A 23492-nucleotide genomic window follows, 5' to 3' on the forward strand; every position below is an offset into this window, starting at 1 on the left:
GAATTTCTTTCTTTCCCCTACAAAATTCATCATTGGCTTTTATACGTCTGTACAATAACTTAAATATGTTTAAAATATTAAATAGAAAGATATTTAAATAATTGTGTGTTATCTTGACACAGAGTATATCAGCTTCGGAAATTTTACAACACACTGCCAGAAGACGACAGAACCAATTTATTTCAAATCACTCAGTATCAGTCTTCATAAAGCAGCATATGGTCTTATCATGGCAGGTAAAATATTTTACCTTCTATAATAACGCAGAGCAACTAATTTATCTACATGCTGTATAATCAGATAAACAATTTCAGCTGCACTATGAAAACCTGTAGGCAAGGGAGAAATTTATCCCCCTATACATTCATATGATTGTTAACAATGCAGGCTATTCTTTTTTCCATCTCCTTCTTCAATTACCTTAAAGCAAGACCTCCTTTTCAGTGGTGGAAATATTTGCAGTTTTTACAGCTGCAGGACAAAGAACTGAGAATTTTCACAGAGCTTCTCAGGCAAAAAAAAAAAAGCTCTGCAAGATTCTATTGCAAGTAAAGCAGAGTGAATGACAACTTTCAAAGCTACCACAATCATTTACTAATGTGCTGCTATACCAAATAAGTCTAATTTTTTTTGACAGCACCAAATTAGATTTATTGCAGAAACTGCTGCATAAATAGCATATGGCTATGTTATACCACCTATTTCAAATCCCTGTAATGTTTCCTCCCCTCCCTGCTCAAAATGAATACTTGAGCCAAGCTATAAACCTTCTGCAGACAAGGTATATACAAGTTCAGAAAGCAGATGCAGGACATGTAGCTTTCTTTGTTGAAATTGTCTAAGAAAGTATCACATATCCAGATCAAACAAAACTGGATAGTAATAGGTCAGGTCCCGCTTGCTACACTTCAGGATTTTATTTCCCCCTTTCCTTGATAAAATTTTGTTTTCATTTCTCTTTCAAGCTGACAGTCATCAACACAGGGCATGACCTTGTAATCCTCTCACACATGACTACCTCTTACTTGCACAAGAAATCCTATTGATCTTTACTTCTTACGTGAGTCAAATTATTCATGTGACTCAAGATCAGAAGGCTTGGACCTCCATTCATTCCTCACAAGCTCTCATTTATGAGGAGGGAAGTGCCTCCTCCCAGCAAAAATAAAACATCAGAAAACTGGTTCCATTCATTGGAGGGGCACAGCCCTGTGGGAAGGTGCTGACCTACAGCTCTCCCTCCCACCTTTCAACAGGAGCAAAGTTTCCATATCGGTTTGCTGGATCAGTCCCTGGACCCATATGCCTTAGCATTTCTGTCAATCGCCAAATTCTACGTTCACTATACCGCTACAATAAAACACAAAACCACATAACCTGATCACACAACAGGACAGAGAGCAAAGACATGTATTTTTGAGGTAGGAGGGGCGCGATACCCCGAGGTGGGACGCGCTCGAGGCCCTGGAGGCCGCAGAGGGAGCCTGGTGCCAGCACGTGCCCCCATTCCCTGGCATGGGGCGATGCCCACCGCCCACCTCCAAAGTTTGCGCGGTTGCGGCAGAGAAAAGACGTTGCAAGGTCTTCTCTCCGGCCGGCGGGCACACCACTGCACACATCGAGGAAGGCTGCGGCTACCCCGCCGCTCGCCTCTCGGTGGTCAGTCCTCCCAGCTGCCCTATCCGTTACTGTCTGATTAGCTCTGCGAAGGAGCCCCTCCCCGGCCAGCTTTCCCCGCCATCTGTTCCACACGCGATGGCTGCCGCCCAGCAGCCTCGCGCTGCCCTCCTACCTGGCACCCGGCTCCCGGCCTTACCCCAAAGTGCTAACACAGGTTCTCGCTGCTGGCAGAGTCAGGATTTCATTACTACTACTTTGACAAGTGCAGGGTTGTTTGTAATTTCTCTTTTATCCTGATTTTGATTGTACAACCACCTCCCACTGATTCAGTTTGCTTCAGTTTTGTTGCTCACAGATTTTACTCTCCACATTAATCTCCCTCTGGCATGTTACTGCATCTGTTCCCTTTTTTATTATTAATTTTCAAATTCCCACCATTTTTGACAAAAAGGAGGTAATCTACACTCTGCTTCTGCCCATTTCATTTTCTTTAATTTGGAAGATAAGTATGAAAGCGTGCCAAAGAAGTTAATTCTCCGTTAACAGTTTATTTTCTGGCACCCCGATGCCTTTGTATATGAAAAACAGATAGAAGTAAATGTTGACTGAATCACAACAACATAGTCGCAACTGTCCCTAAATTTAATGAAAAGTAAACATATGAAGCATAATCTAAAAAGTTTATTAGTTGTCAGAGTTGTTTCATGTTATCACCCCTCCTTGCATTTTAAAATAATGGTTTTGTACAAGATGAGCAGAATATAAAAAAATTAGAAATCAATCACTGCTTACATCTTACTTATGCTTCTCCCCAACCCCCCCAATTCAAGTGTTATTGGTCCTTTCATCAGTTAGTCTGAGAACATAAAGCACATCTCAGTCATGTAATATTAGTAAAAGCATTTCTTTAAAACTCCTTTCCAGCACAGATGATGGACTCTGACATGCTGAAATTGTTGGAAAAAGCATCGCAGTAAGTATGTTGCTAACTGACAGATACTGCTAGGAAGAGAACAATAAATATTAAGTAGTGTGCAACTCCCTAGAAGGCTATGTATAACCACCAAGAAGTTAATTTACAATTTTATCATTTAATAGTATAGTTTAAATAGGGAAATCAATGTATGAGACATGCTACATATCTAACAAGGAACACTGATGACGACATACAGCTCAACACCAAAGCTTCAGAGACTGTGCTAATGCCACATTAAGCTGGAAGGATATGTGCTTGATTTATTTTGCATGTAATAGAAGCTAGCCTTAATGGAGTCACTGAAACTAGCAAGAAGGACCAATGCACAGTAGGATGGCTATAGCACTGCTAAAACCTAATTGCCATTTTCTTAGATCTGCTGCTTTCTAGAGATCATATCATTGTCAAAAAGAGGGGAGAAAAGGAATATCCCATAATGGGGAAAAACAATAATCAAGAAACTCAACACCCACTGACTTACTGTAATATAGACTTTAGTCCTTCAAGAGAATGACACAGGGATTTAGGGCACCTTGGTGGGTCACCTGAACCTGAAAGCATGGGTTCATTTAGTAATTCTTCCTCACCTACAAGTTGACCCTCACTAGTGCTTATAATGTTTCATATAAGCAAACAATAAAAATAATAAAAAATTAAACTAAACTAAATCTGCTTCAATTCTACTCCATTATATTTTCCAGTAAATTTTAGATGACATTTCAGTCTAAAGTATCTCAAGCCATCTACCTACCTCTGACCTGAGAAAACACATGATGGCACAGAAAAAATTCAATTTTGAAACTCAGTGATTCCCTCACTTCTTAAGATTTATTTAACTTCTTTGGCATATGTAAACAGGAATTACATCTGACTGCAACTGAAACAAATAATAACTTCAGATCTGGTTTGAAAGAGAAAGAGGAAAGTTTTTCAATGATGATTCTGTTACGCAAGAATAGTTAAAAATTTTATTAAATTAGATGGCTCGCTAAGATCTGGACAAGTTGTTAACATCTTGCATCTTCTATATGATCTTTTCCATGACCATATTGACATGATTTTTAATGACTATTCTTTCATCAACTAAGAACAATAGATTTATATGTTTTCCACTCTCTGAAGAATGGATTCAGGTAAGATTCATTAGCAAGATCTAACCTTGACAAAGTAATGGCAATTTAACATTGACTTAAGAACTAGTTTCATAAGATTCTCCTACTACAATAACTCTAATACAAATAAAAATAAAGCTGAAACTAGGGCAAAAAAACCCCAAGAAAACTTTAAACAATCATGGTCAGTCTCATAGCATGGTGACATCTGCAAAGTTACATGACTGACAAGCAAAACTACACAGTAAAAATTCTGTATTTTTCCAGTCTTTTGAAGATATACATATTAGAATTACTAACTAGATTCAATAGCAGAAAATGCATGTTAATAGCAAGGATTTCTAAGCAACATATTGCTCCAGGAAGAAAGGTGACAGGAAAAGGCAATTTTAAACTCTGTGGCAATGGTTTAGAATAGCTAATTGTAACCTTTTTTTCTTCATTTTTAACAAGTACATTTTGTTAACTTAGAAGCTGTTTAGTTGGTAATCAATCAACAATGTCTGAAAACTAGGATGCAGCAAAGAAGTGGGACTTGTGGAGAAGAGTGTTGCTCTGCAGAGCACTTTCTTTTTCTCATTAAGAAACAGACTGCATGTTTTTTTCTCATTTAATCCATTCATATACATTTATCATCTCATTTTTGTACATTAAAATCCCAAGTTCTGGTATTCATTTTATTATCCTATTTATTTACAATATCCAAACACAGAATCATTGGATTAGTGAAGAACTTCTCTCCTTGGTAATATACTAATTCATACAAAATAAAGAATTATTTCTGTATCTCCTCAGCTACCTCAGGTTTCTGCCAGAACAGCACAGACAGGTCATGCAAGGCAACGGAAAGACCATCCGCAACAGTAACAGCAGTACAGCCTCCTTCAAATCCAGCGTTGTGAGAAGACTTGGAGAGGACCAGCTGGTCCTCTCCTGAAAAGAAGAGAATCAGGAAGACAAGGCCAAGGCCAGAATACCCAAGAGATGCACTAAATCAGTGCAATTTCTGCAGCAACCTCCCACAGCCAGGACTCTAGAGCTTAAAATCTGTTTTCCTTGGCAAGTGCCACAGTGAATGGGTCTATAACCCCCCCAGGATTGCTATTACCCCAACCCTTCAAGTGACTATTTTCACTGACATGGTTGCCATTTGAGACGAAGGGAATTAACGCAAGAAGGCAAATCATGAGCGAATAAAATTCACATTCAACAACTATGGATGTACCAATCCATGAAAAACATACTAAGTTTAAAAAGGCAAAACTGATGCAACTAGAGGCATGGAACGTTTATATTTTCACTAACACAGATAATCTGTTCTGCCAGGAAGTGATCTGAGAGGAAGAAAAGGAGTACAGGCTAAGGACAAGTTTCATTTGAGTAGGGGATGTTCTCCTCTGCAACTCAGGGAAAACAGGCAACTCTGCGAGAACACCTCTAACACTGCCCTACCAATTTAAGTACAAGGGGAAAACAGGTAACAGTCCAGGAGCAATGAATCGCTCATCTCTTTTGCTCCCTCCTTCACCCCTGACAGCAACATCACCTAATGTATTCCTGGAAAGCAGACAGTCAGTCCAAATATACAGAGAACACAAAAATCTACGAAGTATTATAGAATTTGGGGAACGTCAAGAAGAAAGATTGGAACCTATTTCCCATGCCTCAGCATATATCTTTTTCCAACAAATACATGTCAGCATAGAAAACATTTCAATACTTATAAGCAGAAGCTATAACGTGAACACAAAGTAGTAACAAAAAACCCCCAAACCCCCAAGAGATCAGCCCCTTGCAGAAGAGTGTCTGCACTAGGTCAGACAAAGAAGCCGCGGCAGTTCAGCATCTGTCTTAAAAAGCAGGCGTGTGTGAAATTGTATGAGAACGGGGCCAGCACAGAGCATTACTTGCCCAAAATACAATTCCCAGCATCCAGTGATTTGGATCTCAGAAACCTTCCGAGTCAGAGACGATACGTTGAAAAGCTATCTGAATCATCTGTAAGCTAGGTATTCAGCTTTAATTACCTTGCTATGTAAAAGTAGGCTACAGTCCTCATTTTTACATTTTGAGTATTTGCAGAAAAAAAAAAAAATAAAAAATTATAAATTCACTCCTCAGATTTCCTCCAAGATATCCAGAGCTTTATTGCATATAATCAGCCTTTTGCTAAAAGGAGCACGGTAAGCCATTTGGTTAACTATCACAACAAATCATTATTAATAAAGTTCTGCTAAATCCAAACTTTAGATCTCTTAACAACTCACCCAAAACTTTTTTCAAGTTCATTAACCTCTAGCATATTTTTTTCTCTAAATACAGGCTGTTAGAGTGGTACTTTCTTCCATCTGTTAAACAACCGTGCTCTGAATTACACAGAAATTTAGCTGAATAAAAAAAAAAATGATTCATTGAATTCAATAGTTTAGACAAGGCTCTATTTTATTTCCATTTACTCAATGGCAAAATTCTCACAAAGCCCAAAATGTACAAGAGTTGGATAAACACACAGACTTCTGTTAAGTGATAAAAATTTGGGCTTTTTCCCCCCCCCTCCATGAAAAATTTAAACTAACTTTACTTTTTTCTTTAAGGATTGAGCAAAAAAAGCTGCCAGATTTGTTTCTGGATGTTCACTCTTGGGGAGAGCAGGGTGGCAGAACAATACAATAACCATACGCACAACCAAAAGTCTGCAAACAGTCAGACAATAGCATTTTCTGAGGCAAAAGGAAACAATCCTGCAATTACCAAAACTCAAGCTGCAATGAATAGTTGGCATGTCAACCTTCTGGAGTTTTCTAGAGATGTGTAATGAGTAGTACATTAAATGACATTGGGAACTATACCCAAGGATGGAATAAACTCAGGGAGCTCATCACACATTGCGTTGTACTATATCTTCATTAACTTAAACACCCTCCTCACTTGAGTTTACCTCCTGTAGACATGATTATGTTCATTTATATGTTCCCGGTCATTCTGATGCAGAAATTTCAGGTTATTAATCTGAGAACTCCTATGCTTAAAGGTGCTGCTGTACACTAGTCTTAAACATTTCAAATATCTTTGTCCTACAAAACACAGCAACAAGAAGAAGAACGCTTCTGCAGTCTCCCCTACTCTTCTCCCTGCCTAGAAGCATGCCACTTCATCACCAGGGCTGAACATTGCCTTTTCTACTACACTAGTAATTCACTTCTACATGGTTCATAACTCACTTTGTAGTTCATAACTCACTTATTCCAATCTCCGCTTCTAACCTGACTGAGGGCTGCCCATGCAGTCAATGACTGCAAGGATCTACAACAACTGTGGGGAAGCCTGTGGCAAAAATTAGCAGAATGAAATTGGTACTACAGCATGTAATAGGATAAGGGGTACCTGGTGAGGTGCAGTTGGTGTTCAGATTTACTCAGCAGTTCTGCCAGTTTTAGGCACTCCTCTCTGGCTCCTGTCACATCCTGCTGGGCTTGTTCCAAACGCTGTTTGCTTCCATTCAGCTCTAATCCCAGTTTTTCTATTTTCTTAGAAAATTACAGAACCAAAGAAAATATATTTAAGAAATGCACAGAGATACATTTGAAGACAAAAAAAAGGTAATCAAAGCACCTGAAAAACAATGCAAACTTCTGTTTTAGAACAAAAGAAGTTAGTTGATAAAAACTGCAAAATAAGCAAATTAAAGTATTTGAAATTACATTCTTATTAAAAGTCAAAATGCATATCATGTTTAAATACACTAATATGCAAGTGATGTTATTGTCTTCATGTGGTTTAAGAGTTACAGGAATTGAAACATTTCCTGATTTTCTCATATGAAAGCTTCCATATTTGTGTCCCGAATTCACTGCATTAGAAAGCCAGAAAGGTAGTGGAATAGTGACCATCTTCAGAAGCTGATTGACCTGGGATAACTCTTGTGGTCATTTACTTTTCTTTTTTTAATGCCTATCACATAAGCAATGACAAGTAGGCATATAGCTTTGTCATCTAATATTACACGTGATAATAAAGGTAATTTTGTGATTTTACCATTATTGAAAAGAAGTAATTTATGACTTATATCTGAACCCTAATCACACCAGCTGCTGTTAATCCTCCCATTGTTTTAGTAACATCATTAGTCCTTATATGTCAACATAGTAACTAAAGTTGATGAATTCATAATTTATTTTACAATAGTCTAGTTTGCATGACCATCGTCTTTGATTCCAGCAAAGCATGATAGACTTCTGATATCTCAGAATATATAGATGAATATATTCTTAGAAATAATAAATTTTGCTCTAAGTCCATATATAATATACAAGTACCCGTAGGAGTACATCTATAACGCAGTATTATACTTTGTCCTAAGAATGCTTTTAAGAAGGCCAGTAGAATATAGAATAAGCTGACAATGTAATTTTATCATGCAGTAACTGTTCTGCACTAACTTCTGACATAAATATTTATTTGTCATTGGGGCTGGAGGGAACTTGCATGTTTTTCAGTCAACTAAACTGTGAAAGGTCATTTGTAGTACAGAATAAAATTGTTCATATAAGAAGTTAGTGCTGAATAGCTATTATACCTTAAATTCATACCATAGCTTATTTGTGATAATTTCCTCATGTAGACAAGACTCTATCTTCTTTAATTAATGAAATTATTCATTCAAATATCCTACAAGAACAAATTATTGTAACTCTGTCCCATATTTACATTTGAAGCACCTTCGTAACAATATTGTCTCTTTTCCTCTCACAAACATGTTAACCTAAACTACTTACATTAAATCACGATGTCAGACAAATACAACCTCTTCATCCAGAAAAACATTTCATAATGTTGTCTTTTTAAAATTTTTAATTTTGCTAATTACTTAACTGTACACTTTCCCCCCCAAGAGCACTCAACAAAGGCTCATGAAGGAAATTTTGATTAAAACCTTGCTTTATCACATGGACTTCCTATCAAATTAAATCAATAATTCCAAGTTCAAATGCAAAGACAATAAAACTATATACAAAATTGTTAGTACTCTTTCCTTCTAAAGAATGTAACAACCTATTGCATTGTCAATATATTTTAAAACCAGGTGTTCAGAGATATTAGGTTACATATGCTTTGCATTTGTACTTATTTTCATGGACTTTTGCATATGTTAAATAGAACAGAAGTCTCAGTGGGTTCTCTATTCTTAACAGTAGCAGTTCATAAATGTTATTTCTCCATCCACAGTAAGCAGAGACACGAGCTCTTCACTGTTAAAGACAGGGAAATTCTGCAACATTCTTAAAATTTGCTTCAAAAATACATCCATTCAGTATACCTTTAAACAAACTCAAACCACAAATTAGTCAAAAAACATCAACTAAGTATTTGAAAAAGCACAACCACAGCTGAGAATATAAATACACTGTACATGACTCCTTCGGGGAAAAGTTTCAAGGAACAGATGGGCTTTACACCATTGCCTCAAGTTAAACAGGCTCAGTCAGGTTTTGACACAGACCTACAGAAGGAAACAAATTCCAAGTGCAAGAACCTCTGGTGAAAATGTTTCGTTTCCATTGGCCAGATGTTGAACCTTCAGGGCTGAACCCAAGAACACATCCATAGATTTCAGTTGCCATGAAAGCGTAGAGAGAAATTCTCAGACACAGAAGTGTCACTTCATGACAGGATCTTTAAAGATTCACAGGTGTATTATAATTTCTATTAAAAATAACAAGAAAGCAAACATGGGCTTTGAAGAACAATTTTACTTGTGCTACTTTCATCAGTAATTCAAAAATCTGGTATCAGCTCCTTTTACCCTCATACACACATGTACACATGTGGTTGTTCATGTGTGTAGGTATATACAGATATTTATATATATATATAAACATCTTAAATTACCAATATTTGGAGGTACTCGCAGCATGGACCTATATGAAGAGCAGGAATTCTATACAAGAATTCTGGTAATGACCATGGCAGAAACAGCAGACAACCTCATGAGAAAGGGATGACAGAAAAATGCTACCTGAGAAAACACGTTAGCAGCAACTCAGAAATCAGAAATATCTAATCCAGTTATATTTAGAGTTATCAACTAAATTATTCTTTTGAAACACCAGAAAATGCTAGTTGAAAATAATTTGGTAGGAGCCATGCATCATCATGCTGAAAACAGACCACACTCTAAATGCTACATGCTAGTTTGGTTTAAAAACTCAGATTAAGAGTTTGAAACATAAAACCTCAAAACTTGAGACATGCCCATACAATAAAAATACACCCTCTTCTCTCTCCTGCAAACAATAACAGTCTCACAAACACCGTCTATATTGAAATATGTCAAGTCTAGTCCACCATTAGGTCATCACAATATAATCAGGATTTAATCTACAGGGAAATTAAAGAATCGATGAATCTTTTTCACTGCTCCTGCAGGAAACCTTATCAGGAGCATTTTTCCAAAACTATTTGGACTCAAACTAGTTTTTGCACTACTTTAGTTAGCATTTCTACTGGGAAGCTGCAAGCAGTTCTGTAGCTGCTATCCGGGTCCAAGTGTAATTGTAGGGACAGAAACAGAAGCAAACCACCAACTAAAGCATTTTGCTGACAGCTCTGTTTCTTATGCAGTGTTAATTTGATCCCTCAGTGCCTATCACCTGTGATACAGCTTTTTACAACATGATCAGAAAGTTATTTCTTCAAGGTACTTAACTTTTCAATGTATATGAGAGACAAGAGATGGAGCACAGAACTGCAAAAAGACAGATGACAATCTTGCATTTAAGAAAATCTGAAACAGATTTCCAGTATAACAAGGAACAGAATTATCATAATGTATATGTACAACAAGACTACATTAAGGTTAGAACAGGCAACTTCTGGTGCTTAACTCCGCAACTTTAATGTTCTTATTACTTCTGCACATAATTTCAAAAGTACTGTTTAATCTGTCTTGCTCTGCAGTTGCCCAAACTCCCAGGAATATCAACAGGCACTTTGCCATTGAAAGATGGCAGGCTAAACCTCAGTAAGAGAAACACCATTATTAGTAAGCTGAAACACATTAACACCATTTCACACACATATTCAGTTACACGAAAGAAGTTTTAATTAAACAAAAATTAAAACATTGGTGAAATATCACAGCAGTAAAATTTAATTCTATATTAATTATTCTTTTTTTCAGTATTACCATCAACCACCTTTTATATTTTAAGTTTTCCACTTAGAAGTATATAAGACCCTCCTATATCTTTTCTTGAAGCGCTTAAGTGTTTCACTTCTCATTCCTTAGTTTATGGTGTATTTACAAATTATCTTCAGACTTTCAAAACTCATTTTTAGGGGAACACACTGGAGATGCTTATTCAGTGACATAAATTCAACTTACTGGAAAACATAAAAGACGATTTCTCAAACACTGAATCAGTCCTCAAATATCCTCTTCATAACGTATCTGAAATTATCTGCATCTAACAATACTTATGTCTATTGTAAAAATGTACTTTTTAATTAACTAGACATCTCTTTATCTCTACAAAATCTGATTAAAGGAAATAACAGTTTCATTCAAAACAAGTCAAATTAAAGATTAAAGTAATTGTTTAATTCTTTTCATACTGATGCTGATTCTATTGCATGCAAAAATGCAACTTTAAATTTCAAACTAGCAGATGTTTTTCACAGAATTTTAAATAGCAGCCAACTGACAGAAAAGACAAATACTTTTTCTTTTTAAACAAATGAGAATGATTAAGTGGTGATAAAAGAACTCGTATTCTGAAGTAAATGCAAAAACTTTAGAAGAGTTCTAAAACATAAAAAATAAACTAAAATCAAATTAATTCACAAGTGATTTATTACATTTACTGTTGTACCAGTATGCTCACACATCAGGTAAGAAAATACACAGTATAACGTAAAAAAAATTTTGCACTGACTATATCATTGCACAAATTCTGCAGTAAAATAATTCTGGAGAGGAAAATATTTATGTGAATTTACAGCACAATCTTTTTGTTTCATACTTCATTCTCCACCATTAGTATTAATTTTAATTTATTAATTTATTTTTATTAACTTCTGTTATTGTTATTATTGTTATTATTAAAGATTAAAGGGGCATAATGTAGAGCCAAAAATAAAAGAACAAATATAAAGTAATAAAAAGTGAAATATAATTACTATGGTGGCTGGTATTTGCAGGTACATCCCCCAGAGGCGATCAACACCTATAAAAACACATACACTTCTACAGGCCCTGATGCTCATGAGCTTAGTTTCATTTACTAAAGCAGCCCTTCAAAGCAATGAGACCAGTGATAGTGCACAGGACCAAGGTTCTAATCATGGTCTTTGAAAGAGGTGACCCCAGTATGGCCATTCACATGCATTTAAATATTATATGTACCAGTGACAAGAAGTTTTTAAACTACTTAATGATCTCAAGCCATGTTGCTTTCTATCCTTATTAATGTATTAATTAATCAGGGACAGAACTAATTGGGGTTTATTTTATTTATTTATTTTTAAATTTAAAAAGAAACAACAAAACAAGACTGGTTTTGTAGGAAGATTTTGAGTATTTTACTTAGAGAAAAGATACTATCAGTCCATATGCAGCAGGGGTCACTTGCATTCATTTCTATCCTAATCCTGATATCAATCAAGCAACTCTAGGTTTGGAGTGGTCTCTAAGCCTCAGACCTCCCAGGCATGGCCATCTGACATAGCATATTGCACCTGAAGAACTATCCAACTTTGTAAAGAGAGTTAGGGCCATCACAAGGTTAACTCCTGCCACATCCAAACAATGTCTTTCTTCCTTTTACACTCTGTATGACTTACTGCTGCTTTCCATTCAAATCTGAATGAAGATACAAAGCAGTTATGAAAACTAAATTTGGGTTCATAGGGGAAACCTCCTTTCTGGAAGCAGATTTATTATAAAGCTGTGAGAATATACAAATCCCATGTACACAAGGCTTAGAAGAATTCACAAAGACCACCTTTTTCTAAGAGGTTAATTCACAAAAACCACAAGACTACTGCAAATTCTACAAAACATCTAGCCCAAAATAGCAATCTGAAAACCTTTCCTGACATGAAAGGCAAGTAATGTGAGCAGAAACACAATAAGTAACCCCAATAAACACACGTGGTTCTTTCAAAAAGTTTTTTCTGTATGGCTGGTTCACAAATCAGTTGATCTCTAAAGACCAGAGGAACAAGCAAAGACAGCTTAGATAAGTAATGCAGGCTGCAATTAGTTGGATAGCTACTATTCTAACCTCATCTGGTGGAACTTTTGAATTCCTCAAAACCAGGTAGTTTTGTGACCACTTTATCAGTTGTAACAGCACCTAGCACTACCTTGTGTGCTCCACTAAAAGGCAGAACCTCAAGAGGAGAGCCATGACCTAAGCAAAGGCCATCAGCCACAAACCCTCTGCTTCCAAACTGACTGAGAATTAAGAGAGACAGGACCCTGCACTTTGCTAGAAAGAGCAGGGGAATAGCATGGAGGGTGGATACTCTTAAAATCACACATTCTAAATCTCATCGAAGCAAACTTTATACCTGCAATTGTTATCTGGGGCAAGAAAAAATTTATGTTGCAAAGTATATATTTATGAGTACACACACGCAACTTTTTAATTAAGAAATAACCTTAAAGGCCTGTCCTTGTGCAAACTCTGAAAGAGCACTATGGTCCCTGTGGATAAATACCCTGGGAAACAGACAGGAGTAAATGCCTGAAACATATTATACAAGGATTTTACCTCATTATTTCCATGAAAATATTTGCTTTTAATTTGACAAAATATCTGAACTGCAATACTATTTCAGGAACAAAACTTCCAATCCCATAGAGATTATTACAGTCACATTTTAACAGGGAACATTGCTGTACTACAGATTAGCTCAGTAGCCACCAGCAGAGATAAGAAAGTGATTTTGTTCACAGTGGAACACGATATTTGGGTTTTTTTTAATAAATGGATTGCACTGAGGGGGACAGGGGAGAATGAGGTGGTGAGTTTTCTTGCTGATAATAGAATTTCAGAAAAGGAGAGATGCATGTAGAAAGAAAGAAGAGGAATATTACTCCTACTTCATTATTGAAAAACAGGAGAGAAAAAACCCTGCTCGTTTTATTCTTTGAAACACTATTTGAGACTACCGATGTGAGATAGGTTCTTTCCTCCTGGACAGCATTAAGGAATAACTGGAAAGAAAACCTATGCAGTAACAACTGACAAGTGATAGGGACTTTTGCAGACTTTTTCTTCTGACTTTTGACACAATGACTATTGATAAAACAACCATTTTTTCTAGTCAGAGAAGAAGAAAAAAACCCAAAAGAAAACAACTTACTTATTTATCAAGAGATGTGCAATTCTTTTCCTACTTTGAATAATGTTTAATGCACATAAATTATTTTCTCTTTCCATATACTACGGAGTGACATCACTCTGGATGACAGAACACAGATCCAGATTACATGGGCCAACTACACCTATGAACAATAAAATCCTGATTTACCAGCTGTGTTCTTCCTCTTAGCAGGCCAGCTGCTTAGGGGAAGCCTACAGACTCATACAGAAATGCAGACCAGTCATTACAGAAAATTCTACGACAAGGAATCATGGTCTATAGCATTTTTCTTATGGAAAGATGACAAAGAATTTAATGCAGGCTGCTCATACCACTGATCCTTAAGGAATGGATGGCTGGCAGAGGAAAGCAATGCCATTGCAGAGCAGCAGCAGACATATCATAATTGTAATTAAACATTTTTGTTACATATTGCAGGGCTGTAGGTCAAAGTCTTCCTCAAAAATCTTGAGATGAGCTAGTAAGTTCAGCTATAAAAAAGAGTGATGTTCCTCCTGAGCAGGTCAGAAAATTCATATCAAAGCAAGGCATAAAGTACTGCCATTTTATCCTTATTTACTCATCTTCAAATTAATGCATTGAATGCCCAAAACACAAAATGATTCCTTGGAAAGAGTTCAGTTACAGTAAAGGTTATCACATTTTCTTAATGTTTTCTTGCCAAATATTACTCAAGTATATGTTCACTGATTTAACAGAATTTCTTTTCAAAATAGGACTTGCAGAGCATCTTTAGAACTAATGAGGTAAGAAAATGTCAGATATAGGACTGTCACAAGAATACACATAACACATAATCCTAACCCATCTTCACCACTGCTATTAAAACTTGGAAGCTTCAAAACATCTGGTGATATTCTGAATGTCATAGCTTGTGAAAACTCTAGTATTTAAAAGGCTGACTTATGAAAGCCTGATATCTATAAATAAAAAGACATTTTCAGTGAATCAGGGGCTTCAGAAGGTGTTACTGATCTTGCATAGGACACTCTGCAGCATTTCCAGGATATATACCCAAATTCTTGGCCTGAATTAGTTTTGATGAAGACAGAGTCAGTAATCTCTCCTCTTATAATGTCTACATTAGGTTACTATAAATCACGGATTTATGACAAATGAGATAAACATTCCCAAAATACCCTTTGGCAAAATGCTTTTGGACTGCCATTTTGCCAGATTTTTATTTGTCTGCAAAATTGTCAGTCTATAGTGTACAGAGGCATCATTTAGGTTCTGTCATATTGCACAAAAATGCTTTGATGTGTAGCTCTTCCTATTTGTACAGGTTGTGCATATCAGTGAGTCTCCAACTTTTTTTGTATTTGGGCTGATGAACTGCCATGCAGAAAACTCTTTAAAGTCTGTAGGTTTTAGTATAATATTTCTGAAGCTTTTTATTCTGTCACAGGAATTGCTGCAAATAGGCAACAGAGTTCTGTAACCCTCCACTTCAAACTGTGCCTGCCCAAATTTAAAGACTTTTTTAAAGGTTAAGATTACCAGTTTGGATTTATTTCTACATCAAAGTATTTATCTGATTCCTCAAAATAGGGTAAAACAAAATTTAAAAGCTGCAGTTAGTTTCTGAAGTTGAATTTATAATGTCCTATTACTTTATTACAAGGATACCACAACTCCCAGTGGAGCAAGGCTACTGTTAAGATCTAATAAGGATGATGCCCAAATTGGCATTGACTGCATAAACCAATACTAAAAACTGTTTTCACTTCTACATGCTGAAGCTTGCCAGATTTTATAAACCAAATATAAATTATTTCAGACAAACAGAAAGCAAATTATTAACAGTGAACTTCATTTTTATAAGGCAGAGCAGAAAAGAACAAGTGAGACTAATCTGAGGAACAATTTCGTAGCGTGTCAGAAGTATGATTTCTGTTAGAAATGCACAAATTATGCCATGCAGTGCTTATAAATTAACAAAAAAAGTATTATAAAAGTGAAGTCCTGCTGTGTCAAATATGCCACACAATTTTTGTTCTGATAATAGCTATTTAGGTTAGGGCGTGACTTTTCTCTGATATAGCTGTGCTAGTACAACCCCTAGTGTGGACACAGTTTACTGCCATGAAGGCATTATATTCATACAATTTATAAAGCTTGTTCCTAAGCAGTAAAGTATTAAGTAATGCACTGTTATTTTAGCACAGCTACATCCACAATGGGAGGGCTGAGAGAGAAAAAGAGAGGGCAGTAGGTGATGCTACTTTACAACACACTGGGCCAGATGAACAGATGTGGGTTTTGTGTAGAGAAACTGTATGGTACATATCTTTCCTCCCACCTCCCTCCAAAATCCTGATGTTAATCAGGATCATGATGGATGATATTACAAAACAGCTATTCAATTTAAATGGAAACATTGCTCATTGCTTCTTAATATTTAATTTAAGAAATATTCATATAAAATGTTAATAACAGGTAGTCATAAGAAATATTGACACCTTGATACTAGTCCTAACCGAGCAATAAAGATAGGAAAAGAGATGTAAGTTAAAAGAGAATAAGACCAAAGATATATATATATATATATACACACATATATATATATATATACTCTCTGTAAATTCCCTAAATGATGCAAGTTCATTCTTCAAGAGCTTTATAAATACCAGCATATGATAAATACATACCTGCATTTATTCGACATATATGTATGTGGTGATCCTAAATCGTACATGTGGGGATTTCTGCCTATTCTGACACACCTGAATAATTTTAATCCCTTTTTAAAAGTCACTGCATGTAAACTAAAAAATATTTTCAAAACTAAAATTTATCCACACCACAATTAAAAATACAATTATTCCCCAAGAAACAGTAAACTTACTCTCAATATGAAACATGCTTTTAAAACAGAAAAAAGCATCATTTAATACAGAATAGCAAGAAAATACTCATACATTATTGTCTCTCTACTTAAAAAAAAAAAAAGCATTTATTATGAACAGATGGTGGCCAAGGAAGGTATCAGCTCTGTCTCTTAGCCAGAAGGTCAGGTCATGGCTGAGAGACCAAAGAACAATTACTATTTGCTATTCAGTGCCATATAAGATAAAACATTTCAGGTTTTTCTTCAAATACAAAGCTAGATGTGATTGAGCTGTTTTCATTTCATTTACATGAAATAGTTTGCAGTTACTTATTAACATTCGTTAAAATTTGATTTAAAAAAAACACAGCAACAACAACAGAACAAGGCAAAAATAAATGAACACTCTTCTTGGGCTGCCTTTGAACATGTTAAATAATACTAGGACTTATACAGAGCTATCTGGGTTCCTAGAACCACAGCTATAAAACAGCTGCTAGATACTGAGTCTGAGAATTTCAAAATGGTTTGTTTTCCCTGTTTTTTAGGAACCAACAATCATATTTGAACAATATAATTACATAATTACTGAATTATCTAATCTTTATCTAATTATCTAATAATCTTTGCTGATAGGAACTCCCTCTCACATCACTTCACTTTATATCAGATTTTAAATCACCACATTTTGGTGCACTCATACCCACGCTGATTAAAATACCACTATGTCAATACATGAGGTTAAAATATTTTGTTAAATTTTGCAATTTGTTCAAAAGGCAATCCTGAAGCAAGCTGGAGAACAGGATATAAAATCCAAGATACTTCTTCAAGTATCTTATTAAACACATCCTGTTTTATTTGTATGCCAAGATTATGCCAACTCTTTTTATCTGTGATATCTGTCAAGGCACAGACGACAAGCTTGTTTTTTGTTTCTCAGTGTCCTTAGGCCTAAAGGATGCAGGAGTGAAAAAAAAAACCCAAATAAAAAAATAACAACCCTGAAAAGAAAATGCTTTAAGACCTCTATTTTTCTGCGCTGTAGGAATTTCTATACATGTTGAAGGATTATTTTATCCAATAAGCTCCTCCTTTGGACTTTACTATCCTTTCATTCTAATTTGAATTAATAATTGCTTCCAGACTACGCTTGCACTTTATTAAGTAAACTTACTGTCCTATACAAAACTTTAGGGGAACTGACTGATAAATAAAAATATAATTTTAGAAATACTGCATTTTTCCCTACATATATTTATACACAGGGAATGATGTGTTCAGTTATTTACAAGAAAAAGAATGATTCAAAACCTGTTGGATAGGCTGCCCTAGTAACAAAATGCATATTAAAAAAATTATCCTCATGTGCATCTTATATATCTGTGTATTCAGAAGATATCCATTCATGTGCAAATCACAACTATGAAGGAATAACTGAAAGTTTGAAGTCCTAGAGAAAAAATGGATAGAACTTCAACAAAAAGGGCACTTCAAAAGATACAGATTACACCTGTTCAAGCTGTTTGCCAAGTATGTTGCAGGTTATTCTAATAATCCTTCTTACTGCATGGGATGTTTTCTCAGAGACTACCTGTAAGGCATACATTGGTTTTTGTATTGTTATAAAACCCAGTTTTAGATAAGCAACAGTTAATGTCAAGTGGAATTTTTCTACAGTTACTTTTTTCTAGAAGGTTACTTTTGTTTTGGTTTTGGTTTTTTTTTAAACTTCTATGAATCCCAGCATTCATTAACCTTGAATCTTTAAAGAAATTGGAAGATAAATTATTTTCATTTTTGGTATCATTATGTTATGCTTAAAGTCTTTAATGTTCTGTCAGGCTGCATATGTAGGTAATTATGTGTGGATTTATTTGTGAGAAAAAGTGTATAAACATATGTATACAGTACATACAATTTAAGTACTTCGTATGAATACATATGATAGAGTAATTCCATATGAAAGCATGGGATGAGTAATACGCAAAACTGAACATACTAGGGCTGAAAACAAGATTAAGACAACCAAGAGGTATTTATTTAGCAGTAATAGCTGGCTTTTTGCCATTAATTTAGAAACCATTTAACACTAATAAATGACCACTATTAGAAAAATGAATCATTCCAGCTTCTGAAATAATCCTACTTAGGCTACTAGTAACTGCAAAGTTATAGCAGTATTATCTCTTACCTGGTCCTTAATTTCAAGCTCCCTTATAGTTTTTGTTCTGTACTCTCTGAGCTCCTTTTCTGCCTCATCCTTCTTCATTTTGGTTTGATTCAACTGATAGCGCATTTCTCCACACACCTGTTAGATTACACAGACAACATGATCTGTAGCTTGAAGGGTAGACCAGGGTTTGCAATTAGATCTTTTGGTGCCCTCTACAGGTCATTGAAATGCAACATATTTTAAATTTACAGATATTTTAAGGCTACTATGGTAAATGTTTTTATATAAAAAGGTGGATCTGAATATGAACTGCTGCATGAATTCTCTATATAGTCACTAACTTTGAAATAAGCAGTGCCTTCTAGATTCAAATATATTTGAGTCAAAATTTTGCTAGGTATAAATATTTATGTTGTAAATACATGCCACTAAATACAGTTAAAATACAGTTGCTGGTTTTATGTTCTTCTTCTATTCTCTGTAAAATCCCAAGAAAGTCTATGTCAACACTTGAAAACCTAGAAGCAAAGGATGGATCACACTCCTACGTAAGGGTGTATTTTCTTAACTTGCCAATTTTTCACTGTTAAGAAAGAAATTTAGATGTTACTACAATAATTTTCAAAGTTTGATCAGAGCTTTACAGAGTTATGGCAAACTGAATATAAATTCTTTAAAAACCAATTTAAATATAATTTAAATATAGCCATAGCCCAGAAGAAATGGATCAAAGCAACATTTAAAGAAATCACTTCCCCACAGGACAACTATTCTCTGCTGTTGGAGTGTTTGTCATATTGCCTCCTCAATCCTTTCCACCTGAAGGCTGGTCATCTTCAGAGGGTCTGGGGAGGGGTTAGGAAAAAGTGAAAAACAAAAAAAAGAACAAAACAAAATAAAAAAATTCCTCCCACATAACTTTCTTTACTGCTATGCAGGGATTTCTTCAGTTTCTCAATCCCCTTTTTGTGCCATCACCTCCAGTTTGTGCCTGTTCATGTCACCTTAATTAACCAAACATAAATACATGCACAGTCCCTAATGAGAATGCAAATGTGTTTATTCACAGCTCCTCTTAGACAACTTTCTTTCCAACTCACTGTTTTCCTGCCTTGCTCATATTCTTTCAGCAGACTTGCTTCCTAAATGTGCACCCTTTAATTTGCTGCTACAATCCTCTGTGCTTCTCAAAAACGCCCTCACATATTCTACAACCCAAACTAATTTCTGTTTTCAGTCTTATACCTCTTCTCATTTTCACTATTTTTTTCTCCTTCTTCTTAAAAAAAAGTTAGGAAAAAGTAAATATGCATACTATAATGAAATCACTCTAGGAAAAAACGAAGCCAACTGTCGTAACTTTTAAGAAGTAGCATGACTTATAAATGCAAAGGACAGCTTGTGAATTTAGCCATTGCAAATAATGCAAAGCAGCAAACACTCTAAAGAATGGCAAATTTCTAAAGCATTTTTTTAAACACTGAAATATCATATGCAACTAAAAAAATCATAATATGCAACTGCATAGCTTGCAAACCCCGTCTCTTTCTACCTCCTCCTTCCTTTACATGAAGAATGTAACAAAATGCACTTTGTCACTTCCTCCAAGTAAAATTAAAGAAATACAGCAATCTTCGCCTTCAGCTTCTCCATTGAGTGTACAAAGTGAATAACACAGAAGAATCAGCAGATGGTGCTGTCCTAATAACAGATTTTTTAGTCTCCTCAGGAATGAAGGAAATTTTTCTCCCCCTGACTTCTGGTACATGAGGAAAAAAATATTTCAGCTAAAACTCAAAACAAAAGTGTTGCTGTTTGTTGTTTTTAATAATGGCAAACTCAGTTTGGAAACAAGGAGTCAGATTCATAACAGACAAAGATGTCGCTTACATGGCCAATGGAAAATGTCAGGGTGATCCACATAGTCCTGCCAGCTCAATGGTCAGAGGGTTCCTTCAGGATTTTTGAGACTTCTCAGTTTAGTACAGTGACACAAATGAAGCCTTCCAATCTCTCAGGATAGTGCAATTAAAAGAGTATAGGCTATTGCAAGGTGACCACCTATTCAACTTCATACTGATTAACCTTAACTGAAGCAGGGACGAACCGCAGCATCACTCTTCTGAGAGACAGCTTCAAATCAGCAGGCTACAAAATTGTCCTTTTCAGACCAATGAATATTTATACCTACTACCTGGTCTTTGCCCCTGTAAGTGGTGCTAGTCATCTGTAAACACAGCCTGAAAGACCAAAAGTGTGTTTCAGAAATGGTAAATCAAACCCTTCTGAGATTCTTAAAATACTCATTCATCTGAAATGGAATTAAAATTTCTAGAAAGTTGCAATGAGTTTTTGCTGTGAATTATCTGCAATACTTTCACCCATTACTACCAGCTGGGGAAGCAGGGGAAGACAGAAACTGTTGAAAACCTCTCCAGAAATCTCTGGAGGCCTAAAGAACTAATTGTTAGCCAAAACCTTGCACTTAACAGCTGGGGAGGTAGGATGGGCCCTAAAGATTATTGGTAAGGTATATAAACATTTCAAGAGGCTGTAACAAAGTGTTTTTTCATTCTCATGTTAACCCATATTAAGGCTCTAATAGATTGAGAAATGTGCAAAATAAAGAACCCAAAAGTTATCACTTTAGATAACTGTAGGTTATCTACCTACACTAGAGAGATGTTAAGCTATAATTCTTAGTTATAAGAAAGATCTCTTTGTAAGGGACATACAATCAATGTTAATGAATAAAGCAGTATACTACACACAAAGTCTAAAGGAAAGTATTTGACAAACAGTGATTTGATACAGCTCCCTTTATTTTAGCACTGCATGTCCCAGAGGTAGCCATTAAGGACACTGTTGAATACTATGTTGTCTCATTCAGAACGAATGCAATTTTTACTGAATTTTTAAACAGTTTTAAATAGTACTAAATAGTGATCTGCATAGATTGCAAAGTAGAAAAGTTAGCTTTTGCATGATAAGGTGACTAGGCAGGCTGAAAAAGTTATCTTTTTACTCCTACAGCTGTGCCTGTGGGATGGTCAGAAGAAGTCTACATTTATCACACGTTCTTTACCAAAACAGAAAAACGGAGAAAGAAAAAATTCTCATCTTTCAGGTCACAATGATAGGGAAAACCAAGCTCAATACTCATTTATAAATGTGCTTACCTTATTCATCTCCATTTCATGAGATGCAAGCTGATCCTGGGATTGTTCTAACTGGTTAGCTAGAGAGTTCTTTTCACTTGTAGTTTTCTTTATTTGAGCCTCCAAAATGGCCACATTCTCAGACAAGGCTGTCACCTGCAAAAAGTCCAAGGACACTATGATGACAATTTGACCAACCACAGACCTAAATCTCGTGGGACACTCTCCTCAAAAGCAACCATATGTAGACAAAATGCATAGAATTAAAAATACAATAAAAAATAAGCATGTACAATAAAATTTATTAGGTGTTGTTAATAATAGAATATGGTTAAATTATTTTAACAATAGGTTCGTAATTTTGAATTAATTTATGACACAGTAGTTTATTTGAAACTTTTCATCAACTGGACTAGTCTCCAGGAATTTAAAGTATGAACAAAGTGTCAGAAGCAGCTGGCTGCATTAGTTTTGCAGCTGTAAGAGTACTATTGAACACCTTCTTATGCATCCTTATGTAGATTGTTTTAAACCAAATCATGTTCTCCCAGCTAAAGAAAACTCTCACTGCAACCACAGACTTCAAATTAATTTTCCATTTCAGAAAACATTTCAGCATATAGATCAAAGCATGATGTTGTACAAAACCCATACAGAAACAGTATATTAAAAATTCTAATATAATCCAGATAACGTTTTGCTGAATGGTAGAAAAATGTAACAATAAAACAGAGATAGTGAACCTGTGAACCTTCAGCTATTTAGCCCTGAAGCTTACTAATATAAGTGGAAATAATGGTGTCTGACAGTTCTAGGTTAACTTACAGAAATTCAAAGCCAAACCTAGAGGATTATATATTCATAACTATTTTTCACTCCTTATACATCCACCTGATTTATGTATCATGCTAATTCTCCCCTTCAAACAAATAATTTCATAAAGTGAGTGATAAAATATTCATATGAAGGTTGACTTGATGCACAGTATACCATTTCTACTCTCACTAATCCTGAAACATAAAAGTAGCTAATAATATGTAGGTGTGTATCATTAATATAGACCATAGCTTTCTAGCAAATCATCCCATATCTTTAATTACCAAGCATGATGTCATCATAGTGTCACTATATGTTGTCTGATGTGTATTCAGGATTTTAAAAAAGGACTACAACTACTCAAAGTGGGAATCAGTTTCAGTAAAACACATCTCAGTGAGTGATGAAATTT

General features: G+C 35.4%; 1 protein-coding gene and 1 long non-coding RNA gene across 9 annotated transcripts in view; one reads left to right on the forward strand and one right to left on the reverse strand.

Moving 5' to 3' along the window:
• Positions 1-23492, reverse strand: part of SDCCAG8 (SHH signaling and ciliogenesis regulator SDCCAG8) — a 106120-nt gene that overhangs the window by 59203 nt on the left and 23425 nt on the right. For all 8 annotated transcript variants that reach the window (XR_010429081.1, XM_064648680.1, XM_064648677.1 and 5 more), the window contains exons 11-13: positions 22286-22420; positions 19125-19241; positions 7093-7235 (exon numbers count right to left, since the gene is read on the reverse strand). Coding sequence is in view for 7 of the 8 variants with exons in the window: in XM_064648680.1 (XP_064504750.1) it covers positions 7093-7235; positions 19125-19241; positions 22286-22420 (395 nt within the window). In the remaining variant the exon portion in view is untranslated. The remainder of the gene's footprint in view (positions 1-7092; positions 7236-19124; positions 19242-22285; positions 22421-23492) is intronic.
• Positions 1578-6591, forward strand: LOC135411299 (uncharacterized). Its single transcript, XR_010429082.1, has 3 exons — positions 1578-1659; positions 2545-2593; positions 4504-6591. It is a non-coding gene; the product is annotated as an uncharacterized LOC135411299 (long non-coding RNA).

Source organism: Pseudopipra pipra, chromosome 3 (genome assembly GCF_036250125.1).
Source record: "Pseudopipra pipra isolate bDixPip1 chromosome 3, bDixPip1.hap1, whole genome shotgun sequence".
NCBI classification, from domain to species: domain Eukaryota; kingdom Metazoa; phylum Chordata; class Aves; order Passeriformes; family Pipridae; genus Pseudopipra; species Pseudopipra pipra.